Source organism: Sus scrofa, chromosome 6 (assembly GCF_054392235.1).
Source record: "Sus scrofa isolate SSC_HxYL_T2T_F1_AM1 chromosome 6, Sscrofa_HxYL_maternal_Yorkshire_Landrace_v2.0, whole genome shotgun sequence".
NCBI classification, from domain to species: domain Eukaryota; kingdom Metazoa; phylum Chordata; class Mammalia; order Artiodactyla; family Suidae; genus Sus; species Sus scrofa.
In genome coordinates, this window is record NC_139388.1 from 84,501,332 (window position 1) to 84,525,747 (window position 24,416).

General features: G+C 39.7%; 1 protein-coding gene and 1 long non-coding RNA gene across 6 annotated transcripts in view; one reads left to right on the plus strand and one right to left on the minus strand.

The window, feature by feature from the left end:
* CDC42 (cell division cycle 42) overlaps nucleotides 1–24,416 on the plus strand; it is a 54,869-nt gene that overhangs the window by 12,516 nt on the left and 17,937 nt on the right. For 4 of the 5 annotated variants that reach the window (XM_005656040.4, XM_005656039.4, XM_084958772.1 and 1 more), the window contains exon 2: nucleotides 21,707–21,861. In XM_005656040.4, the coding sequence (XP_005656097.1) occupies nucleotides 21,757–21,861 (105 nt within the window). In that variant the 5' untranslated portion in view covers nucleotides 21,707–21,756. 5 annotated transcript variants of the gene reach the window in all.
* Nucleotides 9,570–17,451, minus strand: LOC146402595 (uncharacterized). The gene is made up of 2 exons (XR_014807232.1): nucleotides 13,846–17,451; nucleotides 9,570–13,509 (listed from the first exon to the last, which is right to left on the minus strand). It is a non-coding gene; the product is annotated as an uncharacterized LOC146402595 (long non-coding RNA).

Below are 24,416 nucleotides of genomic sequence, written 5' to 3' on the forward strand. Positions count from 1 at the left end.
GGTAGTTAGGAGTTCCTGTCGTGGCTCACTGGTAACAAATCCGACTAGTATCCATAAGGACATGTGTTCAAATCCCTGGCCTCCCTCGCTCAGTGGGTTAAGTATATGGCGTTGCTGTGAGCCCTGGTGTAGGTCGCAGACGTGGCTGGGATCCCACCTTGCTGTGACTGTGGTGTAGGCCAGCAGCTACAGCTCGGATTTGACCCCGGCCTGGGAATTTACAAATGCCGTGGATGTGGCTCTAAACAAACAAACAAAAAAGTATGTAGAGGAGTTCTCTCTCCAGAATGATGTTTGAGTAAAGCCCTGTAGGGGATGTGACTGAATCATCGAGGCAAGAGCATTCTAGGTAGAGGGCACAACTGTAGTCGCTTCATCAGTGACAGATATGGTTATGCTTTATTTTATATGAAGTCTTTAAAACAGACATTAAACTTCTGTCTTCCATAATGCATCTGGAATATTATGGGAGGATAGCATCCCAAAATATGGTGTATGTTTGTAATTTCCATAGAAACAGTTGTTAGGGTAGAAGTTTGTGCTTTGATGATGTTGCCCTTGGTTTCAAAGTATGCTTTTAAAAAGCAGATTTGTTGCCAACACATGTTGGTTGTTTTTTGGTCTTTGCAACTCTTATCTTTGGTTGTTTTTGCTTCTTTTGATCTGTTTTAGTGGATAGAACTATACTGATACTCGATGCTGTGCAGCCAAGCTGAAATATCTGCAGTCATGCCAGCTGTACTGCAATGACATAGAATTTGGTGCAGATGTCATAGCATCTCTTCATTGAATTATTTCAAGTACACGGTTGAATGCTTCTGTAGAAGTTCACCTCCTTAACGATAGTTTTTCTTTTTTGGTCATTTTAGGGCTACACCTGGGGCATATGGAAATTCCCAGGCTAGAGGTCGAATTGGAGCTGCAGCTGCTGGCCTACACCACAGCCACAGCAACCTGGAATCCGAGCCACATCTGTGACCTATACTACAGGTCACAGCAACGCCATATTCTTAACCCACTGAGCGAGGCCCGGGATTGAACCTGAGTCCTAGTTTGGGTTCTTTACCTCTAATCCACAATGGGAACTCCTAATGATAAGATTTTACATCAAAATTGGTAAACTGCTTTGATTCAGAATCTTGGTAACCTTGTTAAAAAATGGCTTGTGGTTTTTAAAATAGATTGAATGAGGGTCTGAATGTAGGTACCTCTGCTTCATTAGATATAACAAGTTTAAATGAACATGTTTAGTTTCATAGTTGGCATCTCACCTGATAGCTGTTCAAAGAAAGGTTCTCAGTTTGTCACTCATTTTTGTTTAGGTGATATAGTGACTTTTTGCTGCAAACATCTGCTTGTATGTAGGATTTCTGATACAGGCTGGCACATGATTTCATCCTTGATAGATTCAGGACCAGATTATTGTGTTCTGATTCTGAAAAGGCTATTCTTTGTGTGTGTGTGTGTCTTTTGCCTTTTTCTAGAGCTGCACTCGTGGTATATGGAGGTTCCCAGGGTAGGGGTCCAATCAGAGCCACAGCTACCGGCCTACGCCAGAGCCACAGCAATGCCAGATCCGAGCCATGTCTGCAACCTACACCACAGCTCATGGCACCACCGGATCCTTAACCCACTGAGCAAGGCCAGGGATTGAACCCGCAACCTCATGGTTCCTAGTAGGATTTGTTAACCACTTGAGCCACGACAGGAACTCCTGAAAAGGCTGTTTTTTTGCATGTTTTCTTACAAGAGTGCTTTAAGAATATAATAGCTTGACCTTAAGATTTCCTCCTTAGACTTCTTCATTTATCTGTGCTACAAACCTATCTTGTAATTTCCCATACTTAAAAAAAAAAAACCTTCCTCATAATTTACCATCTCCTGGAGTTCCCGTCGTGGCGCAGTGGTTAACGAATCCGACTAGGAACCATGGGGTTGCAGGTTCGGTCCCTGGCCTTGCTCAGTGGGTTAACGATCTGGCGTTGCCATGAGCTGTGGTGTAGGCTGCAGACACGGCTCGGATCCCGCGTTGCTGTGGCTCTGGCGTAGGCTGGCAGCTACAGCTCCAATTAGACCCCTAGCCTGGGAACCTCCATATGCCGCGGGAGTGGCCCAAGAAATAGCAAAAAAAAAATGTTAACTCATTAAAAAAAAAAAAAAAAATTTACCATCTCCTTAAACAAACCCACCCTCCACTCCCAAACTCATCAGCTCTTTCTTCTCTGTTGCCGTACAGTGACTACCCTAGTGCAGGTCTTTTATTTAAATCTTGGGTTCTTAAAGTAGTTTCTTACCTGAGTTCCTTTACTTTATCTGGTTACCTTTGACAGTTCACCTTGGAATACAGGTACGAGATTGATATTCCTAAAAAAAAAAAAAAAAAAAAAAAAAAGAAAAAGCATACTTGTTCATGGATCAGAAAGGAATGCTAGCCTCCTGTTCCCCACCCAGGTTAAATTTAAGTTCCTCTGTTTAGCTCTCAGACCCTGTATGACTTGGACTCTTCCTGTGTGTGTTTCATTTTGCAGGCTGGCACTACTCGTGCCCTTCTCCTGGTATTAGGTCTAACTTGAAATTATTTTCATTTCTTTCTAGACCACTCCTATATTTTATTATTCTTTTGAAAAATCTGTGGGACTTGTAGTTTATAATGTAATTTTGTAGCAGTCAGACTGCAATTGCGTTAGTCTCTTCTGCTTATAAAAAGTAAAATATACAAGGTGATGCCTGTCAGACTATCTAGCATAATGTTTGGCACAAGAGTAGGCATTCAGTAAATTACTGAAATGTTTTGAAGTCAGGGTTTCTGCCTTACTCAGTGTAGTGCTATAATAGGCACTTAAATATCTTGCAAACTTTTATAGTACATAGAGTTGTTTTCTTGGAAGAACAGAAGCCTATTGTAAGATGTTCTAGTCTCTGACTTGTGTCTTGATGTAATGAAGATTGGATAAGATCTGTTAGGCACTTGGTTCTTGTTCTTTAACTCCAGCATAGCTGTTAACTCTTTTTGTATTTGTTTTTTACATTGTTTACTCTGTTGGTAGTCTTCACAGCTGTTCTTAGGATTTATAACATTTCATCCTCTGGTGTATTGTTATCTATCTGAGATAAATTATTTTTTAAAAAACAGGAATAAAAATGTTTTAATCTTAGAACTACGTTCATAAGTTAAGTGATTTACTAAGTACTAAATGGTTGTAGTGGAATTAATTGAGACAAATGATGTGAATATTTTTATAGCTCTTAAAATACAAGTGCAGGACATTAAAAAAAACCAGGCTCATGAAATAGATCAAGATTTTGGTAAGTGTTGGTTTATTAAGACTTGGTAACTTCCAGACCAGGTTTGTTGATGATGTTTTTCTTAATTGTTGAGTATGTTGTGGACAGCTTCTCATTTTAGTAGATAGTTTTGTTTTTAAAATTAAACTACTAAATGCACATGGTGAGAAAGAACTTCAGTGCAAGAGTCCACAAATAACAAATGTTGGAGGGTGTGTGGAGGAAAGGGAGCCCTCCTGCACTGTTGGTGGGAATATAAATCGGTACAACCACTATGGAAAACAGTATGGAGGTACCTTGGAAAACTATACATAGAACTACCATATGACCCAGCAATCCCACGCTTGGGCATATATCAGGAGAAAACTTTCCTTGAAAAAGACACATGCACCCGCATGTTCATTGCAGCACTATTCATAATAGCCAAGACATGGAAGCAACCTAAATGATGATTGGATTAGGAAGATGTGGTATATATGCGCACAGGAATACTACTCAACCATAAAAAGAGCAAAATAATACCATTTGCAGCAACATGGATGGAATTAGAGACTCTCATACTAAGTGAAGCAAGTCAGAAAAAGAAAGACAAATACAATATGATACATATATATCTGGAATCTAATATATGGCACAAATGAACCTTTCCACAGAAAAGAAAATCATGGACTTGGAGAATAGACTTGTGGTTGCCAAGGGGGAGGGGGAGGGAGCAGGATGGACTGGGAACTTGGAGTTAATGCACACTATTGTCTTTGGAATGGGTAAGCAGTGAGATCCTGCTGTGTAGCACTGGGAACTGTATCTAGTCACTTATGATGGGGCATGATAATGTGAGAAAAAATAATCTATACTGTATGAGTAATTGGGTCACCATGCTGTACAGTAGAAAATTGGCAGAACACTGTAAACCAGCTATAATGAAAAAGAAATAAAAATCATTATATAGAACTTCAGTACAAAAGAGAATATGTCGAGGAGTTCTTGCTGTGGTGCAGTGGCTTGGAAGGCCTTGGCTGGATTGCTGAGTTGGTGAAGTGTGTTAGGGCAGTCTTGGTCGCAGCTGTGGCTCAGATTCAGCCCTTGGCCCAGAAACTTCCATATGCTGTGGGTGCAGCCAATAATTAAAAAAAAAAAATGGTGAAAGATGTCTTTCCATCTCCTGTACACCTGTATCCTCTTTCTGGAAGCAGTCACCGTTGTCTGGCAGATACGTATTTTTGTAGATAGATAGTCTCTGTACCTGTAGGTGTATATGTATATCCTCTCCATTAAAAAATTCACATAACGTAAATTGGCACGTTGTACACTGTTCTACACTTTGCTTTTTAAAAACTTAATATATCTTGGCAATCTTCCACATTGGCACTGCTTGCTAGGGCTGCCATATCAAAGTACCATAGACTGGGTGATTTAAACAATGGAAATTTATTTCTTTATGATTCTAAAGGATGGAAGTTTAAAATTGAGGTGTAGGCAGTGTCAGTTTCTTCTGAGGGTCTCTCTTCTTGGTTTATAGATGGTGGACTTTTAGACAAAGTCTTCCCTAATGGACACTAAGTTTTATTAGATTAGAGCCCACCACTATGATCTCATTTTACCTTAGTTCTTTGAAAGTTCTGTCTCTAAATACAGTCAGTTATATTCTGAGGTACTGGAAGTTAGGACTTCAACATCAGTTTGGTCGGGGGGGGGGCACAGTTTGGTGCATACATAATAGGCTCATTCTTTTTTATAGTTTCATGATATCCTTTTGTATAATTTACCTTTCCCCTGTTGATGTACATGTAAATAGTCTTCTGACCTTTGCTCCTGCAAGCAAGTCTGCAGTAAATATCCTGTGCCTACCTCTGTGCATACTTGGATAAAGTCTAAGAAATGGAATTGCTCAAATAGTGTACGTATTAAATTTTGTTAGGTAGTGGTCTAGACATGGAAGCCTTGTTTCTTATTGTTTCTGATATTTTTTGAAAGCAAAAATTTTTGTCTTGTTTATTATATACTAATCTAAAACCACATTTTATTTTCAAGGGTACTTTCAGTTTGCACTTTGATGGAGTATAAACACATCCCCCTATAGAAGATTGCTTAGATAATCAGATTCTGAATTGACTGTCTATTTGGGTCACTTCACAATGATAAAAAGAGCTCATATTTGAGTATTAAGTGCTATACAGAGGAATAACTCAGTTAATTCTTATAAATATCTCTGTTTTACAAATGGAGAAACAGAGTCTTGGGAAGAGGTTAAGTAGCTTGCCCAGGTGTTTCTCCTGTGGCTCAGTGGGGTACAGGTCTGGTGTTGCCGAAGCTGTGACATAGGTGGCAGTTGCAGCTTGGATTCCATCCCAGCCCAGGCCATATGCCATGAATGTGGCTGCAAAGGAAAAAAAAAAAAGAAAAAAAGAAAAAAACAAAAAGCAAAAGAAAAAAAATGAAAAAAAAAATGGGGTGTGAACTTAGGGCTGCTTGACTTGAAAGATTTTGTGCTTTGACTGCTACTCTATATTGTCTTTCTTGGGGCATATTAGAGACTTAGTAAATTTTTGTTGTATGAGGAGTTCCTGTTGTGGAGCAGTGGTTAGCAAATCTGACTAGGAACCATGAGGTTGCAGGTTCGATCTCTGGCCTTGCTTAGTGGGTTAAGGATCTGGCGTTGCCGTGAGCTGTGGTGTGGGTCAAAGACGTGGCTTAGATCCTGAGTTGCTGTGGCTCTGGCGTAGGCTGGCAGCTACAGCTCCAGTTAGACCCCTAGCCTGGGAACTTCCATATGCTGCGGGAGCGGCCCTAGAAAAGGCAAAAAGACCGAAAAAAAAAAAATTGTTGTATGATTAATTAATGTTATTTTGTCTCCTCTTAAAGGTGAATTACAACCCTTTCTGTAACATTCTGAATCCTCTTGCTACAGATATGACAGTGAGTTTCTATGAGGTCAGAGTGAGGGGATTTTAAAAAGGCTTGATCATGTTAGCAAATAACCCTGTCAAGTAGAAGTAAGAATTTTTCTCAGTTTTTAGATGCTTTCATTTACAATAGTGGTGTTCTGATCTTTATCATAGGGCCATTTTGGTTTTTGAAAATTTTAATTGGGTGTAAGAATAAGGTGCCTTATTAGGTTTTTACTTTGTGCCAGGTGACAGTTAATTGCTCTGTATACACTACCTCATTTCCCTTTATAGTGGTTTTGTGAGTTAGATGTTATTGTTTAGATGAGAAAATTATGATACAGAAGTGACTCTCCAGGGTCATATACATTAAAGTGGAGCTAAAACTGGAACTCAAAATTATTTGTCTTTAAAAATCCCATGCATTTTTCATATTTAGCCACCAAAGTTTTAAAAAAATTAAAATGTTTTTGGGAGTTCCTATTGTGGCCCAGCCGGTTAAGAACCTTACTAGTATCCATGAGGATGTGGGTTTGATCCCTGGCCTTGCTCAGTGGGTTAGAATCTTGCGTTGCTGTGAGCTGCAGTGTAGGTCACAGACAAAGCTTCGATCTGGTGTTGTTGTAGCTGAGGCTGGCACCTGAAGCTCCGATTTGACCCCCTAGCCTGGGAACTTCTGTATGTTGCAGGTTTGGCCCTAAACAAACAAACAGAAACGAAAATATTTTCTCTTGACCTTAATATATGCTCACTACTGTATTAAGTGCCTAAAGAAGGAGATAAAAAATTTAAGCCTAGTTTTTCTCTAAGGGAACTTAAAATCTATTAGAATAAATATAAACCTGTGAATAAAAATAACATGATTAACTACTCAATTGTGTTTTCCATTTGTTCATTGAGTACCTACTGTGTCCAGTATTTTTTTTTTTTTTTTTTTTGTCTTTTTGCTATTTCTTGGGCCGCTCCTGCTGCATATGAAGGTTCCCAGGCTAGGGGTCGAATTGGAGCTGTAGCCACTGGCCTACGCCAGAACCACAGCAACGCGGGATCCGAGCCGCGTCTGCAACCTACACCACAGCTCACGGCAACGCCGGATCCTTAACCCACTGAGCAAGCGCAGGGACCGAACCCGCAACCTCATGGTTCCTAGTCGGATTCGTTAACCACTGCGCCACGACGGGAACTCCACTGTGTCCGGTATTGATCTGTGTTCTGGGAATACAGCAGTCCCTGCTTTCACAGAGAGGTTTCTTAATTTTCTATCTGTCTTCCTTTACTGCGGTATAACATAAACAAGATAATTATGCATTGTGATCGTCATACTATAAAGGAAATAAACAGGGTAATATTGATAGAAGTAAGGAGAGAGGGGGCTAGATAGCATTTTGGATAGTGTGCTTAGGGGAGGATTTCTGGGGATGATGTTTTGAGCTGAGATCCAAAGGGTGAGAAGTCAACAACAGCATTAAGAACAAGGGAAGGAAGAGTTCTCTTGTGGTTCAGCAGGCTTGGGTTGGTGCTGTGGCGTGGGTCTGATCCCTGTCATGGGAACTTCCACATGCTGCTGGCTTGGCCAGGAGGGAAAAAAACAACAAGGGAGGGAGTCCTTGGTGAATATAAAAATGTCCTGTGGGCAGGACGGTGTCTGGCATGTGTGGGGAGTATGAGACTTGGTGTAGCTAAAGCATGGAGGGTGAAGGGGATAAGAGTATGAAATAAGAGATTTAGGACTTAAGAAAGGCCTTGCCATGGGAGTTCAGAGAATTTGAACAGTTTTCAAAAGCTGAGATAGTTAGGGAAGGTGTCTTAGATAAGGTGGAATCTTGGGGTGGAAAGTTTAGGGTAGAAATATGATGAGCTGTTAAGGCCAGACCTCTACGGTTTGGAAAGAATATGTGAATAAAAGCATAGATAGAAATAAGCACCAAACTGTATTGGATAATTTAAATAGTATCAAGCAATTTGCAGTTGATTAGATGGGCTGAGTAAGGTAGTAGGTTGTGTAGACTTCAGAGCTATGGCAAATTCAGATTTGAGGTTTGGAATTAGTGAAGTGCTCCAACTGAGGGGAGGTTTGATTGAGTGTTTTAATATCTCCTTGCCCTTTTTAAATTAAGAGAAAAGAATGGGAAAGTTGCATGTAAGGGTGTGGGTATTAGTAAAGTTATGAAGAAAGAATTTGGATGGGGGGAATGATGCTTACTTGCTTATTTTAGGATTGTTGCCCCAAGAGGTCATGAACTTTGTTCCAGGCATAGGGGGATATGGCTGTGTAAAGGATAATGCTTTATTAGGTGCAATAAAGGTTTGTTTAATAAATCTACAAACTTGACTATTTTGAGGGAAAATCTTATTGTAATTTCTTTTCTAATCAGATACTTAGTACTCCTTTACCTTCTTGCATACTCTTCAGTTTTTCCAAATTGTTTTGAAATAATAAATTTAAAAATTATGTAGCTTGTGTAGATATTTACTAACCAGAGTAAATTTTTTTCTTCACAAATAAAATATAAAATGATGACTGGCCAGCATCCCATAGTTTTTGCCAATTTGAGGAAGGAAAAGTCAGCATGGTGGTAAAGATGAGGACTCATATTCTCATTAGATCAGACATTTAGGAATGAAGTCATTCTCAGAAATGAAACTGACGCAACAAGCTTTTAGCACTGCTGAAAACATTTTTTACCCCATTTTATGAGTACTACTGTCAGCATTTTTTCCTCTGATGATTCTTTTTCATCCTCTCAAGGACCCATACAACCTTAATTTGACACCCACTTCTTTACTCTTACTGCGAAACTCTTATTACTCAGTTTCTTTCACAGGTGGTTGAAAATGGAGGAATTGAATAATTGCTTTAGTGAGGGCCTAGTGTTTGCCATCCAGCACTTTGCATATGTTAATACATTTAATTGCCAGCTGGAGATGGTACAAATTTTGCAACTCTTGTGGGAGAGAGAATTTGAGATGTTTTTGCCCAAAGATACTTTTGCTTTGTGCAACGTCTAGAAAGTACATTTAGGGAAGTGGTGGTGGGGGCAACCCAGTCTTAATCAACAGTCAGAAGCTGTAGTAGTGTTGTTATCACTTACATTCAGCCCGAGTCCACTGCTCTGATTTGACTGTTTTTTTTGGTGAAATACCAAATTTTGCATATATTCCTCAGTCTCACATCAAAGATCAACAACAGAAAAGCAATAACAGGGCTTTGGGCATGTACCATGGAAGCTTTGTCCTTTAACTTCATATAATGACTTAATCCTAGAGGTGAATGAGTGGAATCTGGGGGGAAAATAAAGATTACTCACAGCTATTTAAGGATAGGAGAGAGCAGGATAAGGTTTGGTTTTTATATTTTTATTTTTATTTTTTTGCTATTTCTTTGGGCTGCTCTCGCGGCATATGGAGGTTCCCAGGCTAGGGGTCGATTCGGAGCTGTAGCCACTGGCCTACGCCAGAGCCACAGCAATGCGGGATCCGAGCCGCGTCTGCAGCCTACACCACAGCTCACGGCAACGCCGGATCGTTAACCCACTGAGCAAGGGCAGGGACCGAACCCGCAACCTCATGGTTCCTAGTCAGATTCGTTAACCACTGCGCCACGACGGGAACTCCAGGTTTGGTTTTTAAAAAGTTAAAAATCTTATTAACTTTATTTAAAGCAACACTAGTTAATATATAATTTCTCTTTTTTATTTTGCCACGTTTCTTGATGATGTGATTTTGGCTTTCACTTAAAAACTTTAGATAATGAATAAAATATTTGTGACTTGATAATTCTTTTCTTCTTCTTCTTTTTTTTTTTTTCAAATGGCTGCACCCGAGGCATATGGCAGTTCCTGGTTCAGGGATTGAATATGAGCCTATACTGCAGCTGTGGCAACACTGGATCCTTTAACTCACTGCTTCAGGCTGGGGAGCAAACCTGCACTTCTGAGCCACTAGATATTCTTACCTAGCCTCTATTCTAATAATTTTTCTAATAAAGTAGATAGTTGCTATGTTATTTACATATACAAGTTCACAACAAAATCATTATCTCTCACAAAGCTCACTCAATTAAATAAACAGAGTTGGGGATTTTATTTTACTCTCCTTACAAGCGGGTGTTTTAGGGATCCTCGCAGAAGATATGAGACTCCTGGGTCAGAGACAAAGAATTTAATTAAGGCACAGCTGGTAGCAGGAGATCAGTGTGTTGTGTGTTGCTTCCCCTTACCCTAACACTTCTGTGTGGGAGGTGCAGTGGGTTTTTGCCACAGCTGAGGAACACTAAGCTTGGGGAACCTACTATTTAATGGCACGCAGGAGACAAGCCTGCTCTTTGTCCCAGAGGGAGACTTTACCTTATCCTTCAAGGTTGTTTGCTGCAAACACAGCCCAAGGTAGAGTGGTCAGGGCCTTGCATTCTTAGCATACCTAGCAAGATGTGTAGGAGCACAAGAGACCCAAAGAAGCTGTCTCTCCCAACATAGGGTTGTCTACTTTTTACTAATTGAAAGTTATTTTGTAGAATTCCAATGTTAAATTATTTTTCAAATTGGAATGCATACATTTATTATTGAAAACTGGGGCAAACTGCTTGCTCATATCAAGCTTCATTTAGATTTCTATTAGGGAAAATAAATTTGAGAGTAGTTGAATTTCTTTGACTGAGTGAGTGCCACAGTTTTCTAAGGTTATTTCCTGCTGATCGAGGACTCTGAAAACAGATTATGAAGTTCAAAAAGAACTGTCTTTATGTGGTTTTTTCTGTATTTGCCTAAGTTCTGAAGAGTTGGGAGAGAATGTCAAGTTACATTGGTGTTAACTGTCTGGCATTGGGGCAAGTCCTTTGCATTTAGATCAGAATATCTGCAGAATGGTGGGATTCAGTTATTCATTAAGAGATATTCCAATTCTGAAAAAAATTATTATTCTTTATTTATTTATTTATTTATTTTTAAAGTAGTATTAGATGAACTCATGATGAAATTCTCTCTCTCTCTCTTTTTTTTTTGGCTGCACCCTTGGCATATGGAAGTTCTTGGGGCAGGGATCATATTCGAGCATAGCTGTGGCAACCCTGGATCCTTAACCCACTGTGCTGGGCTGGGGATTGAATCCATGCTTCAGGAGCGACATGAGCCACTGCAGAGACAGTGCTCTGCCACAGTGGGAACTCCAAGTTCTTTTTAATTTTATTTGAAGCTAAACATTTATTTCAAGGTTTAAAACATCCCTTTTACAATGTATTGCTTGTTTTGGGGGAGAAAGGAAACTATGGAGATGTAATAGGATTTTTCAGAGACAGCAAAAAGTTATATAAACCATATTCTCTAAAGTGACTTGATTTGATAGGAGAGACAAATAGTGCAGATTTTATTCTAATTCTGTAAGCACACCGGCTGTTTCATTGGATAGGTAGGGAAGATTTAAGAAATTCAAGGTTATTCTTTTGATTTCTGTAGTGCCTCTTTTCTGTATCCTAGGTATGAAAACATTACTTCAAGGGGACTTTATTTCAAATGAAAAGAGCATTACTTTTAGTGTATTTTGTGTTAGTGTGAATGCAGTGTCTTTTTCTGAGATCAGTTCTGTCAGTTCCATTCTGATGCTGTCTCCTTGAGTCAGTCCAGACCCCACAGCTTAAGGGCTCAGCCCCATAAGACTGCTTCCATTTCAGGTGCTAGCCTGGGGTACTCAGGCTATCTAGCCTTTTACCTGGCTGACTGCAAATTTGGGGCATAGGACACAGAGCTTCCATGCCCTCTCTAGGCAGACATTATCCAGCATGATGTGCTCACCAACTTAGAAGCTCTATAAATCTTGTTCAGCAGTTTTCACAGAGCTCAGTCTTCAGTGGCCCCCCCATCCCCTCCCCCGTTGTCTTCTGAGGTTGGCAGGTAGGGCTGACAGTTCCAGCATGCTCATTCCTTGGTCCTTCTGGTGAGTAGTCCCATCTCAAGGCTATCCAGGAGACTCATCCTAAGTCACTGCCAGGAAGGGGCTCATTGTGAATGACAAAAGATACTCCAGTCATTTAGGGGAATTCCAAGGGTTTTAGGAGCTCCATGACAGGAATCCTGAACAAAGACCAAACATTTATTTTTACCAAAAGTTGGATATGGCTTTTATGCGTACTATTTCCTGTTAATATTTGACTTCCTTTTATAAGGGATATAATAATCCGATTGAGAGTATACATTTTTTTGCAAAACACACTTGCTTATTCGCAAATAACCTCAAATCTTATGTTCTGTACCTTGTGCCTAGAATAAACCATGGGGTGTAGGAAGAGAGGGTAGTTGGGAGTGTCCCTTTCTCCCAAACAGATCCTTTCCTCAGGGTTGGATTGTCTGATGGACTTTATTTGGTGTCCAGCCAATAATAATGATGATGATGATGGTGATACTAAGCGTTCCATAGCCTTTTTATTTTTTATTTTTTTAATTTTTTTTTGTCTTTTGTTGTTGTTGTTGTTGCTATTTCTAGGGCTGCTCCCGCGGCATATGGAGGTTCCCAGGCCAGGGGGTGAATCGGAGCTGTAGCCACCGGCCTACGCCAGAGCCACAGCAACGCGGGATCCGAGCCGCGTCTGCAACCTACACCACAGCTCACGGCAGCGCCGGATCGTTAACCCACTGAGCAAGGGCAGGGACCGAACCCGCAACCTCATGGTTCCTAGTCGGATTCGTTAACCACTGCGCCACGACGGGAACTCCTCCATATCCTTTTTAAATGTAGAGCTCAAGAACCCCAGAATACTAAAGGGCTTTAGTTTTGAGATTCTCAAAGGGTAATTTGGGCCCCCAAATCATTTAAAAACCTAGGAGATGAGAGTTTTGTTGTGGCTCTCTGGAGGAGTGATAGCTAATGGGAAGGAATGTAGACAGACAATCAACCTTATTTTGTTTTTATCTTCCTTATGAACGGCAGAATCATTTTTAATGCCTTAAGTTGCTCAATACCAATCGTAAGTTCTGGTACAGATGAATTTCGTTATTGAAAAGGGATAGCGTTTAGTTATTGGTGCAAAATGACCTTTCTGGTCACTGGATAGCAGAATGGTAAATCGGTACTACATAGCCTCTTTGCTGTTAAAGTGATTTGACATTGTTTAAATAGAAAGTTAACATAGGATATACAGACATACCTGGCCTAGTTTCCTCCATGTTGTTGAGCTGCATTATATATATTGCAAAAAAAAGTCTCTCCCCTGGTTTCCTACCTCCTCCCCATCAGTGGGTCATTTGGTGACATTTTAATTCATGAAATTATTAATACATGTCAGGTGGAGTTCCCTTGTAGCTCAGCGGGTTAAGGATATGATGTCACTGCTGTGGCAAGGGTTCAATCCCTGGCCAGGAACTTCTTTGTCTTTTGGTTGTTTTTTTTTTTTTTTTTTTTTTTTTTTTTTTTTTGTTTTTTTTTTTTGTTGTTGTTGTTGTTGTTGTTGCTATTTCTTGGGCCGCTCCTGCTGCATATGGAGGTTCCCAGGCTAGGGGTCGAATCTGAGCTGTAGCCACCGGCCTACGCCAGAGCCACAGCAATGTGGGATCCGAGCCGCGTCTGCAACCTACACCACAGCTCACGGCAACGCCAGATCGTTAACCCACTGAGCAAGGGCAGGGACCGAACCCGCAACCTCATGGTTCCTAGTCGGATTCGTTAACCACTGCGCCATGACGGGAACTCCTGGCCAGGAACTTCTGCATGTCTTGGTGCAGCCAAAAAAAAGGAATAATAAGCGTCAAATACTTTGCAAAATAGTCCTAATTAAATTGGAACTTGACTCTAAAATTGCCACCTTTTAAAATGGTAGCTCTAAATTTGACTACATTAGTAGTAAAAAGAGTACAGCAAAAGTACCTTTATCATTCAAGAGTAGGTGCTAATATTTACTAAGCATTTCCGGAATGCTAGGCACTATTTTAAGTTCTTTACATATATTATTGTATTCAGTCAACATACCCTATGAGAAAGGTATTACTGTTTTTTTTTTAGATAAGGAAAAACTGAACAGTTAAATAACTTAGCCCAAGGTCACATAGCTAGAGTGGTAGAGCCAGTCTGACTCCTTAATTTATGCTCTTAACTGGGGACCCACGCCCAGTTTCTGATAGATGTCTGAACTGTTAGTTCAGGAAGTCTCAGAAATGGAAGATTTGTAGGAATATAGATAGAAAGAGGAAGAGCAAACTCTGTCTTACAGATTCTCTCTTTTCACTTCCCTTCTCCCCAATAAAATTGAGTGGTTGTCTACAGGGTGAAGAAACAGGAAACTCCTGTTTCTTGCTTCCTCCTCTGCCTTCCTCTTCTTGGTGCTGGCAACTGTCGTAGGTACGTACTTGCCACTCCATTTGCAGTGATCTTGTTTGTTTTTATTAATGTCACTTCTCAGGAGAAGGTAGTATAGTATAGAGTTTTAGAGCAGAGCCTTGGCAGAATGCTTGGTCTCAAATTCCAGTTCTGCCATTTTACTGGCTCAGGAGTCTTGGTCTTATTAGTTAAGTTCACTGAGCCCTGCATTTCATAAGTGTGAAATGGGGAGGATAGAGGACTTATTTCATAGAGTTATTGAGAGGATGAAATGTATAAACATGTGTAATATGTTTAGAACAATATGTGGCACATTGTAAGTGCTGTTTGCCGCTATCACAGTGTTTTGTTTTTTTTTTTGACTGTGCCTGTGGAAGTTCCTGGGCCAGGGATTGAACCTGTGCCACAGCAGTGACCTGAGTCACTGCACTGATGGTGCCAGATCCTTAACCTGCTGTGTCACAAGGGAACTCCACTATCACTATTATTTGGGAATACTTAGGTTGAACCAGTAACTGAAGCACCTCTGAGGTATCTTGGTTCATAATCTCTCAATATCCAATGTGAATTTTTCATTACTCATGCCGATATAGATATTTATACAGATACAGGTAATTCACAGTGATAATTTGGATTTTAGTTTCAAGAAACTCACTGCTAGGTGGTCTAAAATGCTGGTAGTATATATCTTAGTCCATTTTTAAAAATTTTTAATTTTTTAAATTTAAAAAATATCTATGCCCATACCCACAGCATATGGAAGTTTGTAGGCCAGGAATTGAACCTCTGCCTCTGACAGCAACCTCTAGCTGCTGTAGTTGGGTTCTTAACCCATTGCATCCCAGTGGGAACTTCTACCTTAGTTTAGATTCTGTGTTACTGGTATATCTTTTCTTGTTATCATATAGGGCAGTGATTCTCAAACTTCACTGTGCATTAGAGAATTACATAGGGAGTGTTGAGTTCTAATTTATTAGATTTGGGGTCAGGGCCCAGGAATCTGAATTGTTAACAGACTGATTTCAGGTAATTCTGACTCCAGTTGTCTGAGGTGATAGCTTTGGAATTGCTGATTTACAGGCTGAATTCAAGCATAACAGGAAAAAGATTACAAAAGGTATTAAAAATGTGAACATTAATAGTAGAAACCTCATTTAAAATGGAGTCAGGCAGCTGGAAGGGGGAGCTCTCACACCCTACCACTAGACTTCAGTTGTAGACGAGTTGCTTTGTATTTCCAATAGGAAGAAGGTACAATAACTGGCTGTTTTATTGTTTTAGGTTAACATCTGTCAGATTTTCATTAGTTTTCATGTGGGCACTGATGAATTTCATGTAAACTAAAAAAGCATTTAATTTGATGTTTAAGATAGTGATAATTTCTATTCTCATACCTAAATTATATTGTTAACATCTTGGTTTTAGGGCCTGCTCTATAAAACAGAAAATAAAAAGGCAGGAAATACAGAAATAAATAATACAGAATCTTTAGGTGAAGAATAAATATTTGGGTGGATTTGTTTTTCATTAGCTAAATAACAGCAAATATATTCAGTTCATTTTAGCCTATAGTTTTGGTGTGCCTGCTTTGTGCAAAGTGTGAATAGTTTTGATTAGGTAGAAAGTTCAGTGCAAATTTTTATCCACTGGATGAAAATAGGTATTGTGGGATTGATTTAATTTGCACACTTGGTAGAGGAATTAATTTATATCGAGTATGTGCAAGGAGCCAGGTCCTTTTATATTATTTTAGTCTTCATAACTTTGTACAGTGTTGGTATAAATTGTAATTAGTTTTGCTTTACATTTGAGAAAATTGAAGTAAAAAGAGATTAAGAAGGAAACTTGCCCAAAGTTTAGATAGATATGTATAATTAAATCACTTTACTATACACCTGGAACTGTTATAAATCAGTTTTACTTCAATTAAAAAAAAAAAAAAAAAAAACCAAACCAAACAGAACTTGCCCAGATCACTAGTAAGTGCTGAGCAGAGATCAAAACCCAGGGTTTTCCTGACTTCAAGGTTAGGAAAATTACTTTTATGTCTTAAGGTTGTGTGGTTTGGAAATTCTTTCTAGCTTTTTAAGCAGGATATGCAAGAAGGGCATGATTGGCTTAGTTGCTGTTTCTCCTGCTCAGAAGATTCAGACTTCTGAAAGTTCCCAAAGTAGTAATGTTATTTAGTGATCTAGCCAAACTTTTGCAGAGCCCATTTCTCCCACATGCATTCTAGTCACACATTATCTTTCATTGGAAGAGCTGAAAGGTCTTCCTCAGAAAAATTGGCATTTAGTTATAGTGACTTTGTTCTTAAGAATGCAGAGCTATTTTTAAAAATCACTTAAAGGATAAAACTGTATAGCCAATTTGAAATATTGTCACCTCGTTCCTAAGCTTACATTATGTGTAGACTTCTAATACAAATTCTGTTCTCTCTCTATATATATTGTTGGCCTCGCCTGTAGAAGTTCCTGGGCTGGGGATCGAACCTGTGCCACAGCAGCAACCCAAGCCCCTGCAGTGACAATGCTAGATCCTTAACCCACTGTGCCACAGGGTAATTTATGTATCTGTATGTTTTAACTCAGTAGTTGGGAAGTTTACTGATGGGCAGAATGATCTCATTTTTAACATTTTCTCATACTTACTGGAATCAGAGAGTTACCACATTTAAGGTCTCCACTGTATAAAGAGCCGTATTCTAAAGCTGTTAATTTGTGAACAGTCTCCTGAAGACAGTTCATTTTGATAGAATTTCCAAATATATATATATATATATATACACTATAAAAAACAAATTTAGCTTGAATCAGATTTAAATTATTTTCTTTTAATACAGTTCTTAATTATAGGCTTTTCTTTTCTTTGGAATGTTTTAGACCAGCTCTAACCTTTTCCATCACAGCTCGTGGTAGATAGTTTGTAATATAGCCATGTGGCAATCATATTCATGTCTTTTAAAAAATTAAAAAAAAAATTCATGTGTTTAATCATGGAACATTTTTGTTTTCAATTTTTTCTTATTTCCTAGAGAATTTTAGTGAAAATGGAAAGGAATAGTAGCTCTTCCTTCACGAGAAGCTTCAAGTTTGTAAATAGTCTGATGATTTTGTATTTGCTTGTTAGTATGAGTTACAAGTGCTAAAAGTGAGTACCAGAGTTCCCTTGTGGCTCAGCAGGTTAAGGATTTGGTGTTGTCATTGCTAGTTCTGGTTACAGTTTTGGCTGAGTCAGGTTTGATCCCTGGCTGGGAACTTCTGCATGTTGTGGGTTCAGCCAAAAAAAATAAAAAAAAGGTGAATACCGTATGTAGACTGAAGGTAAGGAGCATCATATTTAGGGATGACAATTAACTTGATTTTAACCACAGTTAAAATTTAACAGTAGCATTTATCTGAGATGTTTTTAAGACAAAGTCTCAAAAATGGTCAAGTTTACTGTAAAATTATTGATTAAATCTAGCTATTACTATAATAGATTCTAAGACTTTTTCTCTTACACTTAACACCTCTAAATTTAGAATGTATTTTAAAATTATTTTCTTAGAGTCTGTGAAATATGTAATTAAGATTTCAGTTCTGTTGCTGTAACAGAGGAGTCCAGTGCATTAGGGGCTTAGTGGAAGAGAAGTGTCTTTTTCATGTAAAAGTCCTGGAAGGCAGTACAGGGCTGGCCCCTCCTATTTATTGTGTTATTCGTACTTAGCATATAATTTCTTCTTCTTCTTCTTCTTTTTTTTTTTTTTTGTCTTTTTAGGGTCGCACTCTTGGCATAAGGAGGTTCCTAGGCTAGGGATTGAATCAGAGCTGTAGCTGCTGGCCTACCCCACAGCCACAGCAATGCCAGATCCGAGCCACATCTGTGACCTACACCACAGCTCACGGCAACACCGGACCCTTAACCCACTGAGCGAGGCCAGGGATCGAATCTTCGTCCTCATGGATACTAGTCAGATTCATTTCTGCTGAGCCATGACAGGAACTCCATTAGCATATAATCTCTGTCTTGCAGTTTGTGTGACTGCTTTGGCTCCCATTTTGGCTCCTATCATCGTGCCTGCATTTCAGCCTAAAGGCCGGGACAGGAGACACTATTCCTCTTGCTGTTTAAGGCTAGTCCTGAAAGTTGCAGCCATCACCTCTGTTTCCATTTGCCAGAACTTAAGTCACAGTGGTCACATATAGCTGCAGAAGAATTTAGGAAGTGTAGTCTTTGCTAGGGGTGATATGCATCTGTAAAATTCTGTTGCAAAAGACGAGAAGAAGAATTGGCAGATTACTAGCAGTCCCTACTGCAGTGATCAAACCTTACTTTTTGTCCAGTATTTATGATTAAACATTCTGTAAAAACAATTGCCCTGGAATAATGATCAGAACACTCTCTGCTTGCTTTTCTCCACTCTGAATTGGAAGGAAATTCTACAGAAGACCATGTTTTTTTTTAGCAGAATGTGTTACACTCTTTTTCAGAGGTGAACTAAGGAGCCTTGGGAAGACAGCCATTCCTATTTCCTCTTTATGCTTTTACTGTTAAGTGAAGGAAATTCTTCTGGAACAATTCTTTAGAATTAATTTAGTACACTATTTAGTGTGATTTATTACTATTTTTTTGGCCATTCCCCCTGGCATGTGGAAGTTCTCTGGCCAGGGATCGAACCCATGCCACAGCTGCAGCTTGAGCTACAGCACTGACAGTGCTGGGTCCTTAACCCTCTGAGCCACCAGGGAATTCCTAGTGTGATTTGACAAGTAATTTCATTTAGGTTAGGGATCAAGATCCTTAACCTAGTATGAGTGCATCTCCAGTGCATTACAGAGAAAAGAAGGAAAAAATAAAAGAAGGTTAAATAAAGAGAAATGTAGTCAGGATGGTTTTGATGAAAACAGGAGAGTATGTATTTCTGTGGTTTACTCACTCTTGATGTGTACATACAGAGATGGTAATAGGCATTTATAAGTGATTAAGAATTGTGAAGGTTGGGAGTTCCCATTGTGGCCCAGTGGGTTGAGAATCTGACTAGTACCCATGAGGATTCAGGTTTGATCCCTGGCCTTGCTCAGTGAGTTAAAGGATCTGGTGTTGCCATGAGCTGTGGTGGAGGTCGCAGATGTGACTCGGATCAGGCATTGCTGTGGCTGTGGTATAGGCTGGCAGCTGCAGCTCTCTTTCGACCCCTAGCCTAAGAACCTCCATATGCCACAGGTGCGGCCCTAAAAAAACAAAGAACAGACAAAAGAGTTGTGAAGGTTACTATCAGAGCATTATAGGCCTGGCATCCATCCCAGGCTTCGACGGTTCCTTGACATTTTTGTATTTAATAAATGGCAGCTCTGATTAGCAAGGAATTGTAACCCCTTCAGGATTATAATTGAAATAGGACTTTATCATAAAATAGATATACCGGGGGTGGTGTTTCTTCTCTATTCTTCCAGAAAAACTGTTAAAAATTTTCATTGATTCTAAGAAGTCATATAGGCCAGTTTTCATAGACCATCAAAATATGAGGGGAAAAACAGCTGGTAGCAAATATAAGGCCCTTCCAGTAGAGATACTTTTTTTTTTGGCATGCAGAAGTTCTTGGGCCAGGTATTGAACTCATACTATAGCAGTGGCAACACTAGATCCTTAAATGCTAGGCTGCCAGGGAACTCCACGATAAGTTTCGATTTTAGAAATGTTTAAATGTAAAAACAGGCATCTCAGAATTGATGAAATGTAATAAATATTGGTGCATTTTTAATTGATAGCTTCTTAGAATGGAGGACTGTAGTAAAAGGAATTAAAGTAATTGTTACCTATTTGTAAGAGTGCTTTAGAGTGATCTCACTTTTTCATTATAAAAATGTAGGTTTTGGCCTCTTCGTGCCATGTATATTGAACTAGTAACTAGGCAGTTTGGTACTGAAACATCTGCTGAGACCAGGGATCACACTAATCTTTGTCCAGTTCCTTGTGGTGCTCATCTATTATGGGGTGTGTGTGTGTGGGGGGGGTGGGTGTAGTGTTCTGCTGCTTGTTGGTTATATACCCTGAGTAACCATAGCTCTAAGATTGGCTAAAAGGACCATTCTTTGAAGTAGTGGCTTTTATATTGCATTTTGGTATGCATATATACAGGTGTGTGGGCATGTTGAAGGAAAAGTTGCACAAAATAACACTTGATACTCTGCGCGAGATTCATTCTAAAACAGCCTCTTCTCTTCCGTTATAAAAGGAAATATGCTTAGAGTTCCCATTGTGATGCAGAGAAAACAAACCTAACTAATATCCATGAGGACGCAGGTTCGAACCCTGGCCTCACTCAGTGGGTCAAGGACCTGGTGTTGGTGTGAGCTGTGATGTAGGTTGCACACATGGCTTGAATCTAGCATTGGTGTGGCTCTGGTAGAGGCTGGCAGCTGTAGCTCTGATTTGACCCCTAGCCTGGGAACTTACATATGCTGTGGATATGGCCCTAAAAAGAAATATGCTTCTCTTGACACTACCCTTTTTTTTGGCCTTTTTAGGGCCGCACTGACAGCATATGGAAGTTCCCAGGCTAGGAGTCGAATTGGAGCTGCAGCTGCCAGCCTACACCACAGCAACACAGGATCCGAACCTTGCCTTTGACATGCATCACAGCTCATGACAATGCTGGAACTTTAACCCACTGAGGGAGGCCAGGGATAGTTCTTATGGATACTAGTCAGGTTCATTAATGCTGAGCCACAGTGGAAACTCTTCTTTACAATACGTTTGACTTCAAACAAACAAAAAAACACTTCTCAAGGATCAGAAACGTAGAAAATTGACTCTTATTTGCAAGTCACTAATTTCTCTTAGGTTCTTTTAGCTTCAAAGTAGTTGGTGTGCTAGGTTTTTGTTTTTTTCGTTGTTGTCTTTTGACTTTTTAGGGCTGCACCCGCGGCACATGGAGGTTCCCAGGCTAGGGCTCTAATCGGAGCTGTTGCCTCTGGCCTACACCAGAGCCACAGCAATGTCAGATGTGAGCTGCGCGTCTGCAACCTACACCATAGCTCACGGCAACGCCGGATCCTTGACCCACTGAGCGAGGCCAGGGATTGAACCTGCAACGTCATGGTTCCTGGTTCCAATTCGTTTCTGCTGCACCATGACGGGAGCTCCATTGTGCTAGTTCTGTTCTTGCTCTAAGTGAACCTGTTGCTAGTTGAAGAAAATAAAATATTTGTAAGTACAAATAATTAAGATGAATATCTTGAATCTTTTTGTAGGTCATCATCAAATTTGAAATATTTAAAGTGGATACAAAACTGTTTCAGCAATGCAGACGATTAAGTGTGTTGTTGTGGGCGATGGTGCCGTTGGTAAAACATGTCTCCTGATATCCTACACGACAAACAAATTTCCATCTGAGTATGTACCGACTGTAAGTATAAAGCTTCCTTCTGTTAGTGAAATGTATTATAATTTGATATCCTTTTGAGAACTTTCTCTTTGTGTACTGAAATTTTTCTGTTGTCTGCCTTTGTTTCCTGTTTTTAAAGATCTTGACTTCTCATGGGTAAATTATATACACTTTAAAATTAAACAGCTGAAAAATCAGTGGAAAGTCAGAAGGGGTGACACAAGGGTTTGCAAGAAGTGCTGGGAGGCAAAACTCCAGTAGACAAGATTCTAAAGAGTGGTGGTCTCAGTTTGGAGAAGTATGCCCAACATCTTGGAATGAGGTGACTTTTTTTTTGATATCTTGGCCAATGATTTATCAGTGCTTAGAGGTTTTCTGGGATGATTTCGGGGGTCTTGTAACTTCAGGAAAAGTAGTGTGTCTCTACTTATTCTCCCCGGGGGAATAGAAGAAAAGCTGATGGAGCTGTTTTCCTAGCAGTAATGGAGCTCCAGACTGGTTTTCAGAGGCAGAGAATACATTCTGTTTTTATGAGACCATCAACAGAAGCCTTTGGGGGTTCTCTCCTACGAATGCTCTTTAATCTTACCTGCTCCTTGGAAGAGTAGAGGGAAAATCGGAATAACAAAGATATTGAAGTGAGAGAGAGACAGAGTTATTTAGAGTAACATTCATTTGTGAAAGAATGTGTTTAGGGATCCATTGTTTGTCCCAGGTTGGTTGACCAATCCAGTGGTATAATTATGTTAAACATAGATGTCCATTCTGTAATGAGAGGGGAGCTATGAGTTGGCCTGGGGTGGTAACAGCTACCTCTGTTAAGTGATCTATTTTAGGGGTTTTGAAGCACCTATGTATGATTAATATGGGACTAGTATTGTTTGGAAGTAAAAAGAAAGAAAATGTATGAGTACTTTAGGTCAGTGTTCAGAGATGAGAGCATTTTGAAGAAGGTGACAGGTTAAAGACTTGGTAATTATGTTTAATTGTAATTGACAGTCTATAATCTTCCAGGGCTGATAAAGTGATTGAGGTAGGCCCAGATTATTGGAAGAAAAATCAGGTTTATTGAAGGGGGAAAATTTGAAGGTAAAATTAAATATGAAATCACATTTTTGGGAGTTCTTGTCATGGCTAAGCAGAAACGAATCTGACTAGCATATATGAGAACGCAGGTTTGATCCCTGGCCTTGCTCAGAGGGTTGAGGATCTGGTGTTGCCGTGAGCTATGTGTAGATTGCAGATTTGGCTCAGATCTGGGTTGCTCTGACTGGCTGTGGCTGTGGTGTAGGCTGGCAGCTTCAGCTCTGATTGGACCCCTAACTTGGGAACCCCAATATGCCACGGGTGCAGCCCTAAAATTAAAAAAAAAAAAAAAAAAGAAATCACATTTTTGAGTTGGCCCACTTAGGGACATTTGTAAGTGAAAGAAAATATTGAAAGGGACTTTGGGGGACTTTTAGAGATACACTGATCTTATGGATCTTGAGTGAGGTCAACTATCAGAATGTTTGTATTTCAGTCTCCATTAAACTGCTTTCTGAGTCTCTTTCATGACTTTTGTCTTTAGGTGTTCTATTTAAGGTGGGCTTGTGGATTTTTTTTTTTTTTTTTTCTGTCTTTTTAGGGCCTCATGCACGGCATATGGAAGTTTCCAGGCTAGGGGTGGAGGCTATGCCACAGCCACAGCCACACCAGATCCCAGCTGCATCTGCGACCTATACCATGGCTCATGGCAACACCGGATCCTTTACCCACTGAGTGAGGCCAGGGGTCGAACCTGCATCCTCATGGATACTAGTCAGATTCTTAATCAGCTAATTGTAAGGCACAAGGGGAACTCCTGTGGATGTTTTTTACATGTGTGTATATGTGGACCTCTGGAAGAAGATTAGGTATGATTTAAGAAAGTAACTTGAATGTTTTGAGAGCTTAACCACTTTCTTTACATTTCCTTGTTCTTGTTATCAAGAACTGACTTTCCTTTAACCACCACTTCTCCCAAGCCCTTGCTTCTAATCCAGTCTTGTTTACATTTAAACAAGCTCCCAACATCCCATTGAAACATGAATCAGAAAATTAGTGTTAGATAGCTAAAAGGTTAAATGGGGCTAATCTTCAATGTAAGAATTTCTGGTTGGTTTAGAATTGCTTTTCAATTGTAAATTAATTCAGAGGAATCCATGGATTGGTGTTGGGTCTTTTTAAATTTAGCACCATTACCTCCCATTTTCACTAATAACTTAGTATAACCAGTATTAGTAAATACCGAGTTTGTTATGGGTTTTACAGTCTGTCTACAAATAGTATATACCCTATACACTACTTAAGCGCACACACACACACACACACACACACAACCTATGAACTATACTTAAGTATACCCAATTCAAAGAAGGTATCTTTAGGTCATGAGTTTTATTCATGAAGTTCCAACAAGTAATCGACCAGCCTTTTCTTGGACACTTCCCTTGGGTACCTTGAGGAAACTTTTATTTCTTTTAAATGGACATGTTGCAACATGGCTACTCTTGTCTTGAACCCTGAAAGGAAAAAAGATTATCATGGATCTAGGA